Raw genomic sequence first — 20,000 nt, 5'->3', positions numbered from 1 at the left:
TCTGGATCAGCTACTGTGTCAGCATTTCAGATGGCAGGCAGGAGAAAAGAAGGAAGGGCTATGGGGCCCCTTCTGCAGTGCTGATTCTATCTAACCACCCTCCCCAAAGTCCCACACTACCCCTCTGGTCACTAATTGCCCTGTGCTTAGTCTTGGCCACTCTTATAGGTAAGAGAGGTCAGAAACTCTAGCCTTTCAGTTTGGTGAATTGCTGCACCAGACAACCCAGTCTCTGTTCTTAAGAATAAGGGGAGAAGAGAAACGACAGAATCTACCAGTGTTTTTGCTCTTCACTGATATCTAAGATGAAGAGAGGTAATGAGGTTATTTTTAGAAGAATTAGGCATTTGTTTACCAACCACAACCTGTCTTCTTGGTGTTTACTCATTAACAGAGAGAAAAAAAAGTCTTGGTTTCAGAGCAGGATATACGAGTGGGACCCCTGCTTTCAGTTCCCAAGCAGAATGATCGGAACCACTGTGTTGGCTTCCATCTGCCTGTATCTCGTAAGTAGATCTGAGCAAATTCTTTTCTACTTTGTAAATGGGGCGGGGCTGGGAGAGGAGTTGTTCTTAAAAAGCTGGCTCAAAATTTCATCTCTGTAGATTAAACAATTTTGACTCCAAGGACACTTATACCCATGTGGTGAATATTACCAATAAATATAATCAGATTATTTATGGAGACTTCAATTGCCAATTCCACATGTAAAGAGCTTGCGGAATGCCATGCCATCCTAACAACAAATGAAAATCTAAACAAACAAAAAATAAAACCAACGACTCTTCTTAGATCCATAGGAGAAGTGGGATTATGGGGCAAGTCATTGCCTCTAAATTGAAGAGACAGACAGGTACATATAGTGAATCACAACAGAATGGAGCAGAAACCCCATGGGAATCAGTGCCGAGGTAGGAAAATCTGAACTGTAATTGACACCAACAATCAATTGGAATTTTGGACATTCATCAACTACTTTATCAACAATAGTAGAATACACATTTTTCTCAAGACTACGTGGAAAATTCACCAAGATAGACCACATTTTGGACCATAAAACACATCTTAACAAATGTAAAAGAATATAAATTACACAATGTCTGCTTTCAGACCACAGTGGAATTAAACTAGAAATAAATAACAGAACGATAACTGGAAAATCCCAAAAGAGTGGAAATTAAACAACATATTTCCAAGTAACTATGGATCAAAGAAAAAAATATCTCAAGAGAAGTTAAAAATAAACTAAAAAATGTAATGAACTAAGTGAAAACACACTTAACAAAATTTGTGGCGGGCGGGGGGGGGGGCAGCAAAAGCAGTGTTTAGAGGGAAATTTATAACATTGAATGTATATATTAGAGATGAACAAAGATCTACATCAATCTCTAAGCTCCTACCTGAGGAATCTAAAAAGGAAGAACAAATTAAATACAAAATATGCTGAATAGATATAATAAAAATTAGAGCAGAAACCTGTGAAATTGAAAATAAGAAATTAATAAAGAAAATCAGTGAAATCAAAAGCTAGGTCTTTGAGACAATAAAATCAACAAGCCTCTAGCCAGACACAAAAACGGAGAGAGGACACGTTAGAAATGGAAGAGGGAACATCATTACAGATTTCATGGGCATCTTCTCTAATAAAATGGTAATATGCAAATTAACCATCACTCCGCTACATAAGCCAGCCCACCAGCCAAGCCACGCCCACCAGCCAATCAGAGCGAGTATGCAAATTAACCCAAACCAAGATGGCTACAGCCACAGAGAGCAAGGTTTCCCAGGTAACAGAGCAAGCCAAGTTTTCCATAGCCGTTGCAGGCCTAAGCCTCCACTAAAGCTACAAAGTTTCAATTATAGAAGGTAAACAAATTCAAACAAATGGCAGCAGAATGGAGCTTGAGAGAGCAGGCCAGGGTTGCCAGCGGCAACAGGGGAAGCAAAGCTTTAAAGCACACCCTGGCCGGGCCCACCCGCTTAAGGCAACAAAGTTTCAACTGTAGAAGGTGAATTAACTGCCACAGAGATGGCTGCCGCCCCGGAGGGAACAGCAGGCTTGGCTCTGCTCCAGGCTACAAAGTTTCAATTGTAGAAGGAAAATAAATTCCAGATACCAGGGCCTCCGCTTAGGTTGCCAGGGGGCGTGGCCCGCCTGCAAACCACCACAGGCCCCTCGCTCAGGCAACCCCACGCCCCAAGAGAACCCCACCCTGATCCAGGACACCCTTCAGGGCAAACCAGCTGGCCCCCACCCGTGCACCAGGCCTCTATCTTATCTAATAAGAGAGTAATATACAGATTGATCACTGCAACACACAATATAGCTGCCCCCATGTGGTCAAAGATCCTGCCCCCATGTGGACACAAGATGGCCACTACAAGATGGCCAGCAGGAGAGGGCAGTTGGGAGGCACCCGGCCTGCAAGGGAGGGCAGTTGAGAGGGACCAGGCTTGCAAGGGAGGGCAATTGGAGGTGATCAACCCTGCAGGAGAGGGCAGTTAGGGGTGACCAGGCTGGCAGAGGAGGGAAGTTGGAGGCAAACAGGCTGGCAGGGGAGCAGTTAAGCATCAACCAGGCTGGCAGCGGAGTGGTTAGGGGGTGATCAGGCTGGCAGGCAGAAGCGGTTAGGGGCAATCAGGAAGGCAGGCAGGCGAGCGGTTGGGAGCCAGCAGTCCTGGATTGTGAGAGGGATGTCCGACTGCCCGTTTAGGCCCTGATCCGGGACACCCTTCAGGGCAAACCAGCTGGCCCCCTGGTGGGATCGGGCCTAAACGGGCAGTCGGACATCCCTCCGGGAGTCCCAGATTGGAGAGGGTACAGGCTGGGTTGAGGGACAACCCCCCGCCGTGCACGAATTTCGTGCACCGGGCTTCTAGTTAAAAGAATAATAAAGGAGTAGTATGAAAAATTCTGTGCCCCCAAATTTGATAACCTAAGTGAAATGGACTAATTCCTTGAAAGATACAATCTGCTGCAACTTACACAAGAAGTAGTGGATGATCTGAATAGGCCTAAAGCTATTAAAAGACGTTGAGTCAGTGAGTAATGATCTTTAAAACAGAAAGCACCAGACCCAGATGGGCTCACTGGTGAATTCTATGAGGCATTTATTTCAGCAGAGCTAAGGAAAATAGCTTCATTGAGGTCTTTTATGCTACACTTGCTACTTAGCCAATAAAAATTATGTCATTTAAATAGAAAATAATTGACAAATAATCTCAGTGAATTAAAAATAAAAGTGGATAAACTTGATGTACTATATTTTTTAAAGGGTCAAAAATTGAAATGTCATTTCATTTTGCTATTATTTAACTTTGCTTTCTCAACAAAAAATTTTAAATGTCATAATACAGACTTCAATACTATACTGTATACATACACACACACACACACACACACACACACACTTTTTTTTGTTGTTAATTCTCACCTGAGGATATTTTTTCCATTGATTTTTTTTTTTTTTTTTTTTAGAGATAGTGGAAGGGAGTGAGAGAGAAAGAAATATCAGTGTAGAGAGACACATTGATTGGTTGACTCCCACCTGTACTCCTACTGGGACCAGGGATTAAACCTGCAATCCAGCTATATGCTGTTGACCAGGAATTGAACCCTTTGGTCCATGGTCCAACACTCTAATGACGAACCAAACTGGTTAGGGCTCAATAAATTTTTTATTAAGCACAAAATCACAACATGTCATGTGGTCAAAGTTATTCAAGGTAAACTGGGTCAAAAGCAGGGTCAAAGTGGAGTGATAAAAATGGCAAGGCCAATTTGATGGGAGCAGGATGGCATGATGAGGGAGCAGGATGGCATGATGAGGGAGCAGGGTGGTATGATGACAGGATGATGGGGGTGAGCAAGCATGGCATGTGTATAGGAAACAGTACCTTCTTCACTTTAGTTATCTCTAAGATGCAAGAAGGGGAGCAATGAGATATGACTGGAATTGTCCCCAAGGTCACCCCTTATTCCACATTAGGCATTTATCTCACTCTGGTTTAATTCAAGTTTGAAGAGTTCTTTGAGCCCTGTGGGACCTTGTCTTGTACGTTGAAGGGTGAAGAACAGAATTTGCATGTCTCCCGTCTACAAGGAAGCCACAATCCCATTCATCTCAGTAGAGCCAGTGTCCAGAGTGTATTTCAGATGAGTGTTGAACTTCAAAGAGTTTAGACCTCAAAACCAAAGAGAGACCCATAGTTATTCACATACTGGGCAAAAGCTGGAGTAGAGTGAGACCTTAAAGCATTTTCTCTGTGTCCCCAGTTCATTGTCATTGAGTTCTGCGTGTTCGTGTATGTGAGGGATGCACTGGATGTGTTTGAAGGCGAGTTAGAGAGCTACATTGCCTCCGTGAACCAGACCGGGACCCTGACCCCAGTCATCCTGCAGGTGAAGGAGCTGATGAACATCTCCAAAGGTAAAACCAACCTTGCACATGGTTGCCATTTAACTGGAGGTGGGTCACCCTCTCCCCTCATCATCCCCCAAAAGTGACATTTAGAAGTTTTACAAGGATGGAAGCTACCTAAAATGTATATATGCCATAGTTTTCTCTTCCCATTATTCATGGGATTGAAAATATTAATACCAGAGAAGAGGATTGTGCAGGAAATAAAGTACTTCAAGGGTGTGTGTGGCTAAAAATGAAACAAATATATAAGCACAAATGTATTTACACAAGAAGTGTGTTAAAGGAAGTATAATATATTTTACCCAGACCTTTCTGATGTGAGTTTCTGCATTTTGAAAATACTGTTTCTGGTTCATCTTCGGAGGCCTCTCCTATCATCTTTTCTGTTTCAGGAGTCTGGGTGGTTACCATTTTGCCTGCCTCCCTCACGTGTGTGAGCTATCTATTCCACATTTTGGCTTGTTACAGGTAAGAGGGCTCAGGGTGTCGTTTGCGTGTCTCCGGCCAGGAAAGCATCTGATAGAATTTTCTAAGGATTCCCAAGCAGTGCCAGCAGTGACCGGAGTGGAACCAGGAGTGTGTGCAAGGTCCAGGGACAACCACATCGATTGTTAGTAAACACATAAACCAAAACTATTGACTTGAGCTTCTACTATGATTTGGACATTGTGCTAGAATCTTCAGTTTCACCACAGCCCTGAGGGGTGCTTTCATCTCCATGTTTATAGCCGAGAAAGCTGAGACTCAACAAAATATCTTACCCAAGCAAGCAGCGGCTGATCCTGTCTTCCGACCCCAGACCTTGATATTTCGTGTACACTTTGGCCACTCCCTTGGGTGTCAGACCTGTCCTGCTCTCCAGGACTCATCACGCTGAGCTATCAGCAGATGAAGGTGGCTCAAGAAGACATCAGGGGAAATTGGGTCAAGGGGACCAGGGGCCTCAATCTCAAGGACCGCCTTCAGTGCAGGAGGAGGGCATGGCCTTCAGTACTAGCTAGCACTTGCATGCAGATAGCAGTTGAATGCAGATAGCTCCGGCCTTTCTGTTTCTCTGCCTTTGTCTTTGCCTCTCTCTGTCTCTCTTTCTGTCTCAGTCTCTAACTCATGCTCACTGACTCACAGGAAGCTCAGGGCCAATCTCCCTGACCCCCCCCACACCTCTCCGAATATTCTGCCTTTGCATCCTCACCATCTGGCTGCCCACAGGGTGAGTCTCTTGCCAACGGCATCCAAAAGAAAGACTCTCCAGGCACAAAGAGGCCACAGCTTCACTTCCTTCTCCCTGGACCCTGTGGGCGGACTGGACACTGATGTTGTCCTCTGTCCTGTCTGATGAAGGGACATGTCTGTTCCTTTCATGCTTAGTCTTCAAGTGGTTGGCAGATTTTCACTGAGGCATTTGGTTATGACCAGGGACAACCACTGTGCAGAGCAGGCTGCATGGACATGGGCAGAGGGCAACTGAGGACACAGGGAAGAGAAGTCTGTGTGCTGGGAAGGCCTCATTCCTGCCCCGGCTGGCTGCCCCTCCCATACCTGTCACCCAGGAGTGATGATCCCTGCCCTGCTTCCATCGTAGATGATGGAGCAGAGGAAATAATGGACAAGAAAGCACCCTACAACCTGGGAAGCGTTGTGCCAGTATTTTTATTTTTCTTAGAATTATTCCAACTTACAAGCTATTTTTTTTTAAGTTACAAAAAAAATATTCAGTATAAAGTAACTCTTCCATTCAGACCTCAATTTGTTGCCCCTGAGCTAAACATGGTTTGTATTCCTGGTTGCACACTCTGCTCCAGTGCTGCCAGACAGAAACACAGTGGAAGCCACAGGTGCCATTTTTAATTTTCTAGTAGACACTATTTAAAAAGCAAAAAGGAAGGTGCAAATGATATAACGAAGTGCTTACCCTAACATAACCCCAATACCATCACTTCATCATATAATACATATACAAACTATTAATGAGATGTTTACACTCTGTTTCATACCAAGTTTTCCCAATTCAGTGGTCACAAAATGACAAAACCACCTGGAAAATGCTGGAGATAGAATGTTAGGAAAAAAAGCAGGACCCAGATGTGAATTTGGACCGTGAACTTGACTCTGCCAACCTAATCTTTATGCAAAGGTCCGGGCCCGAGACTAGCAACTGGGAAAACATGCGGTGATTTCTTGGGGTGCTGGGATTGTGAGGGGTGGTGGCCCCCTTTTCGATTCCCTTTATGTTGTTATAAGTTGGGAGTATCATTACAAATGGCTTACTGTTTTTATCTGTTTTAAAGTATTATTACATAAATGATTTATAGTCACTATAGAAAAAATACAAAAAATAGAGCAAAATGAAGAAAATAAAAGCCACATACACAGTCTCAAATATCGTCATGAAGACTAGGTAACTGTATATTATTTTAATAAAATGTATTGAACTTAAGATTGTTAAGGCTAATCAGAACCATCGCATGAACTATGGTCAATGGTAGGGGCTCAGCTGCCCACCATCTCCCTCCACAGGCCCTTCTGTTTGTACCTCTTGAGCTCTACATGCATGAGGAGTTGTGGTTACAAACATTACTAATCTCCTGCCTTTTCTCTAGAAAGCATGTGAAGAGGTTGTGGGCAGGAAATAAACACTTCCTCCCTCTGAAGTTCCATAACCCTTCCTCCTCAGGGAGTGTGGTGAGTCTGCGGAGACCTGTCTCCTGCACCTCGGACGGGGCAGCGTGGTGTGGGGGAGCCCTGGGTGGCAGTCAGAGACCTCAGTTCTAGGATGCTCTGCTGCTGGGTGATGGGACAGTGGCTCTCATCATGTGGTTCCTCAGCTGTGAAATGAGGACAGTCAAATGTCTTGGTTGGGTTGGTGGATGAATCTCCAATGAGACAGGGATGTGTCCGAGGTGATCAAGGTTTTCTCCCCGATGGGACCCGTTTTCTCTTTAAATCCCAGGCGGCCATTGCAAGGTACTCTGGCTGGCAGATAGCCTACATTTTGTGGGGTAAGTGCCATCATGTGACCCATTCAATTCAACACACATTATTACCTGGGCACCTGTGGAGCCTGGGGGGTGGGTAGGGAGGAGAGAAGTGAGGCAGACGCAGCCCAAGCTCCTGCCTTTGAGGGACTTTCAGGAAGGAGGGAGAATCTCACAGCCATATAGATCACCATCCCCACCTGTCCTGAGCCCACAGGGTGTGTATGCCAAAGGCGGGGGTGATCCGGAGGAGGAAGTGACTCCACACCCTGGGCAGGGCTTGAGTGCATCCCAGTGGAGTTGACATTTGAACCACACCTGGCAGGGTGAGCAGAAGGTCAAGAGGAAGAAGAAGAAACAGCACAAACTAAAGTGCCAGGACCTTTGGTGGCAGGAGGATGGGTCAGGGCTGCACACGGGGACACAGGTGACTGGGTCACGAAGGGCCTTGAGTGACCACCGGCTCCCTCGGTCCACAGGCTACCTCATTATCCACGTGGTGCAGAGCCTGTGTGGCATGGTGATCATGTACAGCCTGGTGTTGCCCATCATCCACGACCAGGGCCTGGAGATGCTCCAAGGACTGGGCATCGGGATGTAAGTGCTCGGTGGGCTTCCTGGCATTGCCCAGGCCTGGGAGCTGGTGGGCCCTCGCAGCTGCTGTTCAAAATGCCCCTCTCCTGCTAAGCTCCCACCACTCCCTGGTCTTAGGTCTGATCAAAGCATGGGCCAAAAGAGCAACACATCGCAATAGGAACCTTACAATTTACAAAATACTGCCACTCTCGTTGTTCAACGGGGTCGGTCCCGTGGTGTCTGTGGCAGATACGCATATGTCCATTCTATAGCTGGGAAGATTCAGAGGTGAGGAGGTGACGTGAGAGATAGGACGGTGTAGTGGAAGGAGAGAGGGAATCTGTGCTTGGGTCTTAAATCAGCTAGATGGCTTGGGTAAGTGGCCTCTCTGAGCCTGTTTCCCCAATGGAAGATAAAAGTGAGTGCTGACATTGAGAATTCACTATGTGCTTTTTCTCCTAAGAACTCTTTTGAGGTTGGGCCTTATTTAGCTCCCTCTTGTTCAGATGAGGAAACAGAGGCACAGAGATGTGAAGCAACTTGCCCACTGACAGGGACGAGGCAAGACTGGGAGCCTGGCAATCTAAAACCAAAGCCTCATCTAGCCCCTGCCTCACACTGCCGCTCTGGGGGTGCAAACACAGGCTGTGTGGTGCTCCCTGGAGACCCCCTGCTCTGAGCTCCTTGCTTCCATCCTCACCTAGAGACGCCCATGAGTCTGGGTCAGAGCCTGCCCTGTCCACTCTCGCATGGCCTTCATGAGCCCCATTCCTTTCCTTGATTCCCATGCTGTTAACCCACTCATGCCAGTCGCCATGCCTGGGTCCTGAGGGTCTGGTCTAGAGCTAGAACTGTGACCGTGTGGCTTTGAGAAAGCTATCGCCCCTTTGGGAGCCTCAGTTTTCTCACTGCAGAATGGACGTGGAATCTCTGTAGGCATACAGCACAGAGCTCATTGCCACTGTTGGTCTGGCGGGCTGGCAGCATCTCACTGGGCACTTACCGCTGGGCATTTGAGAAGGGCTGGAGAAGCGTGGACAAGGCCACCTCAGGATGGTCTCACCCTGTGTTTCAGCCTCACCCTATCCATCGTCCTGGGTCTCATGATCCTGCAGGTATGGATCGCTGGCAGCTTCTTCCTGCAACCCAAGATGGGCACCGCTGACAAGCAGAAGCCCCTGGCTCTCAACAACAGGTGAGGGCAGAGAAGGGAATGGTGATGATAGGGCTTTGGTCTCAGCAATCTCTTATTCCTTCCTCTTCACCGGTGGCAGGTTTGTGGGCAAACTCTACACTCGCTTATAGAGGGAGGAGCTGTGGTTGAGGAGCGGACTCTGGAGCTAGACTCTCTGGTTCCAAGTCTTGGCTCCACCCCTTATGAGATATATGACCTTGCGTGACCTTGTTAAACATCCATGAATGTCAATAATTGTGCATTTGTGTTCTGAGGATGAAATGTGTTCAAATATGAACTAGAACAATAGTGCTGGCCAGTGGTAATCCTTTCTCATTTACGTATTCAAAGCCATTCACGATGAGGGAAATAGCATGGGCACTGAGCACAAAGAGAGAGCCCCAGCGAGAAGCCCCAGTGAGAAGCCTGTGAGAAGCTCAGGGTCCACTGGGACAGTAGACTGACTCCAGACAGAGGGCGTGAAGGATCACAAGAGAAACGGAGTAATGAGGAGAGGCAGGAGTGGTTAATTCCACTGTAGGGGGGACGTTGGAGCTGAGGTCGATAGGATGATGGGATGCGTACAGGTAGAGCTGAGGAGAGGGCATGGCTGGCATCGCCCACTGCACAAGGAAGGCCGGAAGCCATGAAAGGGCAGGATGTGTCAGGAGAACAGTAAGAATCAAATGTGATGGCCACGCAGTGGCCCTGGGTGGTGAGGGGAGGGAGGGGGCACAATGTGCCACTGCCAGAAAGGCCCGTTTCGAGGACGGCCCAGAAATTCAATATGTAAAGTTTGCACTTTTCCCATAGGAAGCAGGAAACCCCATGATCAAGTGGTCATTTGGAAAATGTTATCTGGAGAACTCGGAGCAGTCCCAGCTGGGGGCAGGTTGCTGTTGCAACAGACAGTGTGAAAGCCACAGCCTCTGTGTAACCACACAACCAGCTGTGGCCACAGGAGGTTTCTCATTGTTCAGGAAACCTCAAAACCCAAGGGTCCCATCAGACACTGCAGCCGCTACTAGCATTCGTCCTGCCCTGTGCTCAGAGCCGCCTACGTTACAGCTGAGCCAGTCCTCACACCAGCGCTGGGCGGTGCGGACAGTCAGCTCACACGTACAGCACAAGGTCACACAACTCGCAGCCCGGAAATGTAGGAGTTGGCCAATGGTCTGGGGCCCCTGAGCCCGCCTGCCTGGCCAGCTTCTCACACTGAAAGGGTGCCGCCCCTCGGCCTGCTTCCATTTGCAGGAAAGTGTTCCACAACTTCAACTACTTCCTGTTCTTCTACAACGTGCTGCTGGGCCTGGGCGCCTGCCTCTCCAGGCTTCTCATCAGCTGCATCCTGGGCACGTGGCTGATCGCCCGCATCGACAGGACCATCATGCAGAACGGCTACGAGGGAGCGGACATGGGTAAGTGGCCAGCCCCACTTCCCACCCCCCACCCTTCACTCCCCACCTCCCACCCGCCACGGCCGCCTTAGGGGGAGGGCTGGACTCGCACTTTTGTAGAAGCCACCTGGAGGTGGGGTACCAGGGGCCTAGGGTTCACGCCTCACTTCTGCTCAGAGCTTATCTTCCCAGGGAGGCTATAAAGCTGAGCAGGAAAAAACACAACCCAAAACATTCAGCCCAATGGGGAGAAGGAATGCAGGCTATCAAGTGTCTGCACAGCGGACACAGCTTTGAGGTATAACGGCAGGCAGTGGGAGGTAGCACAATTCTCTCTAAATGGTTAGGAGGCGAGTTGTGACTGCACAGCTCTGAACATTTAGAGAAAGGATTCATCCCAGAATTACTGGTGGTGTTATTTGGAAACTTACTTAGATAAGAAATTGGTCTGTCCGGTTGAAATACTTCAGAATCAAAACCATTTCTGTAGAGCAAAAATAGTCTTTGTTCTGTTTCTGGCCCGTGTCCACTCATTCACTCATCTGTTCATTAAAGGGGCCCCAAGCTCCTTTGAGCTTCAAGTTCCACATTAAATGGACGGATTAGAATGTGATCTGTAAGGGCCCTTTCGGCTCTTTATACCCAATTTTCTAGATTCTCGGCAAAGACACGGGCACCGTTTAGGAGCACGGTGGTGCTGCAGTTATGTCATAAAAAGCGCCCACCGGGCCACCCTGAGATGCGCCCCAGGGCCTGACCTGCCTTCTGGGTTTCAGGGTTCAGTGCATGGGTTGGCATGCTCTACGTGGACCATTATCACACCAACCCCGTGCTCGTCAGCTTCTGTCACATCCTGCTCACAGGCCTGAGGGAGAGGAAGCTGCAGCAGGCCATCAGCTACGGGCACCTGCACCAGTCAGCAGGTGAGTCTCCTCCTGTTTGAGCCTTCCCTGTGCTTAGACACCGGGAAACAAGTGCCTTAAGGGTTTTCTGGGATCCCTGAGATGTCTCAGGTTCCCCTTCCTGCCTGCCTTCCTCCACACGCCATGCCCTGGGAAATCCACTCAGGAGGCCAGGAGGGTTAGCCCCTAGTCGGCCTGGCTGTGGGACCCCTGAGGCCTTATGTCCTTGTCCTTCTAGCTGGCTCCTCCCTGTTCCTCAAAACGAGCTCTAGTTCTGCTGAGTCTCCCCCCTCCCCAATTTGTTTGAGACCCCATGCATATCCCAGCCTTCAGCCAGATGCCCTCCAAGAGGGCATTTAGCCACCAACTCCTGCCCCTCAAGGCTCTGTACTGTCTACTCCCAACCCTCCCACCTTATTCCTCTGCTCTGCCTTCTGCTGGGAAGCCCTAGGTCCGTGGTCGGCAAACTGCGGCTCGCGAGCCACATGCGGCTCTTTGGCCCCTTGAGTGTGGCTCTTCCACATAATACCACGGCCTGGGCGAGTCTATTTTGAAGAAGTGGCATTAGAAGAAGTTTAAGTTTAAAAAATTGGGCTCTCAAAAGAAATTTCAATCGTTGTACTGTTGATATTTGGCTCTGTTGACTAATGAGTTTGCCGACCACTGCCCTAGGTAATCTTGTCTTGTCAGCACCGACCTGAACCGCGCTCATCACTGTTCCCAACCCTGCACTTACCCAGCTCTGTGGGATAAATGCATCCTTCCACCCTCCCTCATGTCCCCAGGACGCCTAGTCCAGCTCCTTCCTCCCCTTGTATCCCACACCTCCCACCTCCCAGGCAGTTTTTCTTACAGCCTCTGAGAAGCACAGAGACAGCTACCCCCGCACCCCGCCCCCCCCAGTCTACCCGCTCTGATTCTATCCTAGGTCCCCGCACCTCAGCGAGGCCCAGGACAAGGTGGCGCCTGCTGCAGACCCTGATCAACAACCCCAGGCTGGTCATGCTCAGAAAGTCAAAACCAGGTCACGGCTCCCAGGAGTTTACCCAGATCCTGCTGACGGGCTCAGAGAGCTGACGTGGCCTCCGCCACCGCTCCTCGCCACGCCAGGATGACTGCGACTGCTGCTGAGACAAGGCCCTGGCTACCCAGCAGCTGCCCCGAGAGCGATGGGACGCCTAGCCACTGTCCACATAGATAGCGCATGGCACTGGCCCCTCAGGATATCATCTGGGCTGAACAATGAAGTCTCAGGTCTAATTCACTCCTCTAGTAAAAAGATCAAGAACTAAAGAGAAACTCTGTTGAACAAACTTTGTCCAGTCATCATTTCAACTGCCCATGGTTGGGAGACAGCCTTGGGCAGTTCCATATTGAGACGCACTTAGTGTGACCACAGGGCAGAACTTTGTGTCACGGAAGAAGGTGGTAACATTTCTGTGTCTGGATAGTTTAACCGTCTGATAGTTTTTCGCTGGGAGAAAGTACGACCTTAATTCAACAGGTTCCTCATTGCTTCCTCCTTTCCAGGCCTTACCGTGGTGAGAGAGAAGGAAATCCGTGGTCCAGCCTCCCATCTGGTAGGGGGAGCAGGCACACACTGAGCTCTCCCAGCCGGGACGACTGGGCGTGGGTCACAAAGATGTACAAGTTCTCTCTGGCAAGAGGGATCCCTGGGAAAGCCACCTGCCTGAGGAGGCAGAGGTGGGTGTGCAGGCATTCTAGGTGGGGGATGATAAGAGCAAAGACGTGGGAGCAGGTGCGTTTGAGGAGGGTGAGCCCTCTGGTGCCTACAGTGCAGGGCGTGGGGGACTCTTAGACCATTCAAGGAGGCCCAGATGCCACGCTGGAAGCCTGGACATTCCTCTTTGTGCAGAGGGAGGACTTACCCAGATCCTTCACACCCAGGCATGAGGTCTCTGGTGGCCTGGGGTCTGTACAGTCTGACCATTCACAGTGCAAGTGCCAGGAGGACTCCCAACAGGGTGAGGGAGGTCCCTGTCCACCTCCCAGAGCCATTGAGCTCCAGGAATCATTACTGAGCACCCACTGTGAACCCAGTCCTGTTGCTAGGACTTATCTCTTAACTTAATCCCCACACCCGAGCTTTGTCATTCTGCTTTTAGAAACTGGGAAAACGGGCACTCGGGCTGCTGGGAACCCCACTCCATCACTTCTGAGTTGTGTGGCATTGGCTAAATTACACTGCCTTTCTGTGCCTCTCTTCTCTCACATAGAAAAGGGCTAATACCTACAACACCCAAAATTATTTGGGGGATAAAGTGAGTTAATACAAACACTCCTAAGCTAGTGCCTGATATACCCTCAACTCTCAATAAATATCTGTCACGTTGTATTTGGTGGTGATCTGATTAACGTCTGCCCGCCTCACAAAGCGCAGCTCCGTGAAGAAAGGGCCGCCGTGGCCTCCCCTGAGGCAGTTGCCTTGCAGATTACTACTGACTCTCCTCAGGATCTGCACCCACCAGCGCTAGTTGCTCTAGGCCTGTTGGTAGGCTTGTCCCCAGAAGTCACCTTGACGAGTGAGGGAGAGTGTGAGGGCTTACATGGACCCTTGTCCCGGCAAAGCAGAGCTCATCCATCAGGTCCCAGCCAGGTCTCGGCCACGATGTCCCCGAGAGAGAGGCTGGAGCCCCTAGGGGATTTCTAAGATGTGCAGGGAGGCCGGACATCTTAGTTCAGAGGTAGCTACATGCTTATGGAATGAGGCCCTGCTGTCGTCTGACAAGGTGCATTACACATCTCTCCCCGGAAACAAGCAGGAAAAGGAATTCAGAGATCGTGGACGAGGATCCCCGGGGATTCAAATCTAGATAAAGGCTGATCATTGGGCCCTTGGGGACTCAGGGGGAAAAGTCCTGCCTGCCCTTAGTTCATTGCAAATTATCTTCCTCTGGCCTTGTCCCTTCCACACGCAGTGTTCAACCTCTTCACATTTCTTTCCCTACTTAGTGCTGATGCAATTCCAGAGGCGGAACTAGAAAGCCACAAGTTCCTAATATTTGGCCAAGAGAAACCTGAGCAAGAGACGAAGAAGTGTCCCCTCTTCCTTCAACATTGTAGAAAAGAAGCCGCTGTCCTGAGACAGGACGTAGTCCAGGCAAGTGTTATTTTTAAAGATGCCCAAGTTTCAGTGGTTGTTGCTATGCCTGTAAAGAATTTCAACCTCTGAATCCCAGGAGTTCTGAGGGGCTGTGGCTGCTCCTTGTTCACGATAATGAAATGAATGTGTTTTCTGAGGAAGGGGGCCTTCATAGCCAGGGAAGGGGCTGGCCCTTCTCCCTTCTCCTATATACAATACGCTAATGGCCCTGCGAGATACTTTAAAGGAGGAATGTGAGGATCTGAATCTAATTTAAATTAGCACAGTAAGCCAAAGAACTAAGCCTCAGCTCTCAGCTGTAAAAGAAAGTGGGTTTTAATAATGTTGAGAACAGCACTCTAGGAAGGAATTCTGCCAGTCTGAGAAGAAAACCCTATTGCTACACCTAGAAGGCTCCCTTACCAGGGTGCTGTTCTCAGAATGTCCACAAGAGGGCGAGATGGCAACACCTCCCAGCAAGGAGGAGAACCCTCTAGGACTGTGAATTGGGTGTTCTTTTCCGGCTGGATAGAAGAGAGGGATTACCTTGGGGGCCATCCCCCAGGCTCATGGCCCACCTTCACCACCCTGTCCCTTTCACCACCCATTCTGATTCAGGCACTGTGCTGAGTGCTTGCTCAGTCAGTACCCCATTTGTCCCTGCCATGTGAGTGATCATTTAGCATCACCCATTTCACAGAGGAGAAAACTGAGTCCTAGAAAGTGGAGGTGGCCCACCTCAGGCACAGGATTGGTCATTATCTGGGATCTGACTCCTCAAGACCACATTTGGCCCAAAGCTTTACGGAGCCCTTGGGATTCAGCAACTGTCAGCCTGGACACTCACCCCTGAGCTCACTGGTGGCCAGTTCCTCTGAGATTGAGTGTTCCATCGGCTGATTAGGACTGGGGCTCCAGCTGGCAGGACAGGTGGTAGCTACAGGACAGAGCAGTACCTGTAAACCTACCAGGAGCCACACCTCAGGTGATCCTCCCAGTGTCTGCCCAGTAGCTGGAGTCCAGGTGCCCCAGGATGGCCTTGCAACAAGGTCTGGAGCTGATAAGGGAGCCATGGCCACCAGGGAGAGTCTGTTCCTGCCCTCATCTAACTCCTGCCCAGCCTTACCTCTCATTCTGCTGAGCTGCTCCATGTCCTGGAACCAGGCCCCCGTTCGCTCCTCAGGCTCAGGCTTGTCATGATTTGCAGTCCCCTGCAGCAGCAGATCTCTCTCATTACTTGGTATTCGGGGACCGAGGGAAGGACAGGCTGTCGATAGGGCATGTTGGGGGATGCTGCAGGGGCCTTAGGAGTGAGGAGTGAGGCAGGGAGCCAGTCCTGGGCCTCTGCACACATGGGAACTCTCCTTCCCTCCAATTCCATCCAGGTCCTAACTGTTCTCAGGGATGGGTGTGAAGAGCCCCTCTTCCAGCAAGTTGTCCTTGATACCAGCCCCTACTTCTCTGTTATCAAACTCTCCCAATAAATGTGAGAGGCAGGGGATGGAGCAAGGAGTGTCCTGCCCAGGGGGAGTTCCACTTCCCTCCCCCGCAGTGAGTGCCACAGCTCCTTCCCTTACTCTTTTTCTGGAGGTCGATCTGATTCCCTTGGGAGGCAAACAGCCAAAGTCCATCAGAAAGAGCCTCCTAGCGAGTCCCTAACTAGTCCCCCATCGTCACTCTTTCTCATGTTGTAGTACCACAGGAGCCCTCAAGGGGGCAGGGCACACACAGAAAGCAGGTCTGGGACCTAGGCCGGACTCTGGGCTCCAAAGTTGGGGGAACGTGGGAGCTGAGGCTCTTCTAGCCCAAGTCTTTCTGATGACAGGCGGGGGAACTGAGGCCGCAGACAGGAAGGGACAACTCGGCAACTTCTGTGCCGCCCGACTTGGAGGAACCTGACATCTCTCTCCACCGTGGGCACCGCCTGAGGGAGAGGCTGAGTCCATCTGGGACAAAGCCTCCTGCACCTTTGCGTTCAGGCAGCTCTGCTGCTTCACCAGCCTGGGGAACTGGGGTGGGTGTCTGTGGGGAGCCTCCGTTCATCTGTCCTCAAGATGGGCATGACGCCCCAGCTCACACAGGCCGCTGAGAGGCTCTCCAGTACAGGGGAGGGAGGGGGCGCTCTCTCCTATCAAGTCTCAGGACCCTGGTGCCCGCTCTCCTGCCCCAGACTAACCTCCAGCTAATCCTCCATCACAGTGTCCAGCGTCACCAGGTCAGTAAGGAACGTGCCAAGGAATAGGATGACACCCTGGGCCACTGGGGTGGGAATGGGGATGAGCCCCAACTTTCAGGTGCTGCCCCGATACCCTCCCCTGAAAACTCCTCACCCTCAGCTCCTGGCCACCCCAGGGTTCCCATGGGGAGCAGCCTCCCCCCACTCCCCTCCCTCGCCCTCCAAGAACACCAGATTGCTCCTCATCACCACCCAGGGCCTGCTTTTGGCAAATCACAGGATCTGTGGTCCCAGGTCCCGCCCTATCCCCAAATCCACCCTGCACCCAGCTCTCTAGGCCCCCTCCTACCCGTCACTTCTGAGGGAGGGTTCAGACCCTGTGGCAACAGGAGGCAGGGCTTCGAGAGGGAGGCCCCCTTTTAAGGCCTCCAGCTGGGAGGGAGGATCCCCTCTCCTCTGGCCCTGGAGCCCCTCCCCCACAGGCACACTCCCCTGCCCCAGCTGCTCCTCTTCTGGGCTCTCTAGGGATAATCTCCAGGATAGCTTGGTGGGCTGCTCCTGCCAGGGTCCAGGACAGGGTCACTGAGGCCATACTCCACCCCATTTCCCACCAGAACCCCTAATCTTGGGCCCTGGACACCTGACCCAAGTCAGTTGGTACCAGTGCTACTCCATGCGCCAGGTTGCTCCGATTCTAGCCCAATCCCAGCTTGAACACTCACCCTGTGCGGCCTTGGGCCTGTGGTCTGACCTTGAGCCTATTTCCTCATCTGGAAAGTGAGACTTCACCTCCCTCACAGGGTTTCCTGAGGACTCTGTCACCTTACTGTGGTCATCGCTCTCCCCTTACACCCCCAGGCAGAGTGGGGCCCAAAGCCTGCACATTCCTTTCCTCCCCGAACCTCACCACCACCCTGCCCACGGGATCGGCACCCTTCTTTCAGGTGCGGAGTCAGAGGCCCTGTCCCCGCTGCCTTACCCCGCCCAGCCCCACACTAACCAGTCCTCTCCTCTGGGCTCTCCGTGTGTAGCTAAGCCCCCAGCCCGGCTGAGCCACGATGGAAAGGGGTGGGGTGTCTCAGAGCCTGGTTGAGCCCCACTGGGGTCTCTGCCCCCCAGGCTGGGCCCGAGGTCATGCCAAAGGCTTCACCTCCTCAGAACGTTCCCCTGCACAGCTTTCTTGATCCACTCAGGAAGGGGACTCCAGAGGTGCCCTCTCTGACTGACAGGGTCAGGGATGGCCAGGGCACAGAGTATACCTGCTTTGTTTCCTCTTTTACATGAAGCTTCTGATTTCTATTCAGAAAGGATCCAATAAGAATCCATCAGTTCCCCAGACTCTTAAAATCCATCTAGGCCTGCAGTGGTCGGCAAACTCATTAGTCAACAGAGCCAAATATCAACAGTACAACGATTGAAATTTCTTTTGAGAGCCAAATTTTTTAACTTAAACTTCTTCTAACACCACTTCTTCAAAATAGACTCGCCCAGGCCGTGGTATTTTGTGGAAGAGCCACACTCAAGGGGCCAAAGAGCCGCATGTGGCTCGAAAGCCGCAGTTTGCCAACCACTGTCCTAGAGCATATATCATTGCCAACTAGACACCCAGGTGGAATTGATTAGCAGTGACTGCTACAGGGACAGAGGGGAGAGTCAGAGAATGCACACACGTCTGCCCTGGTCCAGCCATTTAGACCCGAGTCAGGCAGCCCATTTGTCCTCCTGGCCAGTGGGATTCCCCTGCAGGACCCGGCCTGGTGCAGGCAGGTTGCCCGGCCCGTGGAGATGCAGTGACGACAGGAGGAGCAGCAGAGGCATGGCTTCCAGAGGACAGGTCCCTGCGGAGGGCAATCCAGGTTGAGTAAAGTGAGCAAGGCACACCTGCCCTTCAGGAAGCACCTTCAGCAGGTGCTCTGACTGCCGTTGACAGCAAGGAATGTACAAGCACGCTCAGAGAGAGGAGAGGCGGTGGGGTGGGGAAGGTGGGGTGGGAGGCCAGGCTCGGAGGTTGGGGGTGCTTGTCACTCACTGGCAGTGGACTGGAAGTACGGGCAGGTTTGGGATGAGTGGAGACAGGCAGATGCCAGCAGAGGAGGAGAGGCGGACGGGCAGGGGCAGATGCAGGCAGCGTGAGGAGTTAGCGGAACCAGAGGTGGGGCCTCTGAGGTCACCTAGGAGCTGTGGGTGAGGGCCTTGTGAGCGGAGAGTGGGTGGGTCAGAGCTGTACTTTAGGAGGGGCGTGTGGCAGTGCTGGGTTGGATGAATGAACTCGAAGAATTGTCAAATTAGCCTTTTTATTATAACTCCATTCAAGCCCGGAGGCCTAAATTTTGAGCCTTTCAACCTCTTCTAAATGGAGAAAGGTGCTCTCGCTTAGAAATGCTTCCACTTCTGACTTGCAGCCAAGCAGAGGCTGGTTTTAGGCAAGGTGAAGAAGGCAGGACAGATCTTGGCCATCATGAAGGACTCGGCGCTGCTTGCACTTCCTGTCTCCCACTAGTTCCCAGAACATTTAGTGTGCTGCTCTGGACCCGCCCGACAGCCCCGAGGTACCCCCTGCACAGAGGAGACACCGGCCAAGGTGATAGGGGTTGACCTAGAGTTTCACTGCTCCACAAGGAACATCACAAGGGCAGCCCCTCCCCGCGAGGAAAGGGAGTGAGGGCGGGGCCAGCGGGACGCCCGCCCTCCGCGTCGCCTTGGAGACCAAGTGCGTCCTTTTCCTTAAGAGGTAGCGCAGGCCCTGGCTGACCTGGGGGGTGCTTTCTGAAGTTGGGGTGAGGCCGCGCCCTGGGCTCCGACCTCTCTCCACTCGGCCGGCCGGGCTCGGGTGGGATGTCCAGGGCTGCGCACCCCCCTCGGTGGGCTTGGGAGGGGGGTGGGCTGGGGCTGGACCGGGGCCTGCCGGATCTTCTCAGCACGTGTAGGAGCCTAGCGTCAGGCTGCTCCCCTCTCAACTTCCCCCTCCCTGTGTCCACTGCGGGGGTGGGGAGGTGGGGAATGGGGTGGGGGCGTTGGGCTGGGGGTGAGGAGGGGGCGTTCGGGGAGACCGAGTTCAGCGCCAGGTTGGGAGTTCAAGGTCGGGTTGACATCCCATCTGACACCTTGGACACGTTGGCTTTTCCCAAAAGAGCTTGGGAGAGTGGAGCATCAAACAATAAACATTTATTCTTCTTCACCCCAAAGTCCCTCAGGGATTTGGGTCCTGCGACTGGGGAGCCAGGCTTCTCTGTGAGTCCAGCTCTTGCCTGAGGTTTGTCTTTTTGCTTCTTT

At 51.3% G+C, this 20,000-nt stretch overlaps 1 protein-coding gene across 1 annotated transcript in view; it reads left to right on the top strand.

Annotated features, from left to right (window-relative positions):
* LOC307110669 (stimulated by retinoic acid gene 6 protein-like) overlaps positions 1-14,505 on the top strand; it is a 34,102-nt gene extending 19,597 nt beyond the window's left edge. Inside the window, exons 9-19 of the mRNA XM_079789935.1 lie at positions 395-506; positions 4,277-4,430; positions 4,817-4,892; positions 7,025-7,106; positions 7,375-7,423; positions 7,879-7,996; positions 9,051-9,170; positions 10,404-10,567; positions 11,323-11,469; positions 12,377-13,152; positions 14,422-14,505. Coding sequence (XP_079646061.1) covers positions 395-506; positions 4,277-4,430; positions 4,817-4,892; positions 7,025-7,106; positions 7,375-7,423; positions 7,879-7,996; positions 9,051-9,170; positions 10,404-10,567; positions 11,323-11,469; positions 12,377-12,525 — 1,171 coding nt within the window. The 3' untranslated portion in view covers positions 12,526-13,152; positions 14,422-14,505. The remainder of the gene's footprint in view (positions 1-394; positions 507-4,276; positions 4,431-4,816; positions 4,893-7,024; positions 7,107-7,374; positions 7,424-7,878; positions 7,997-9,050; positions 9,171-10,403; positions 10,568-11,322; positions 11,470-12,376; positions 13,153-14,421) is intronic.
* Positions 14,506-20,000: the final 5,495 nt, after the last annotated feature.

The sequence above is a fragment of the Cnephaeus nilssonii genome (assembly GCF_951640355.1).
Source record: "Cnephaeus nilssonii genome assembly, chromosome: 14".
NCBI classification, from domain to species: Eukaryota; Metazoa; Chordata; class Mammalia; order Chiroptera; family Vespertilionidae; genus Cnephaeus; species Cnephaeus nilssonii.
The sequence above is the reverse complement of the archived record's forward strand: the minus strand, read 5'-3'. Positions and strand labels throughout refer to the sequence as shown.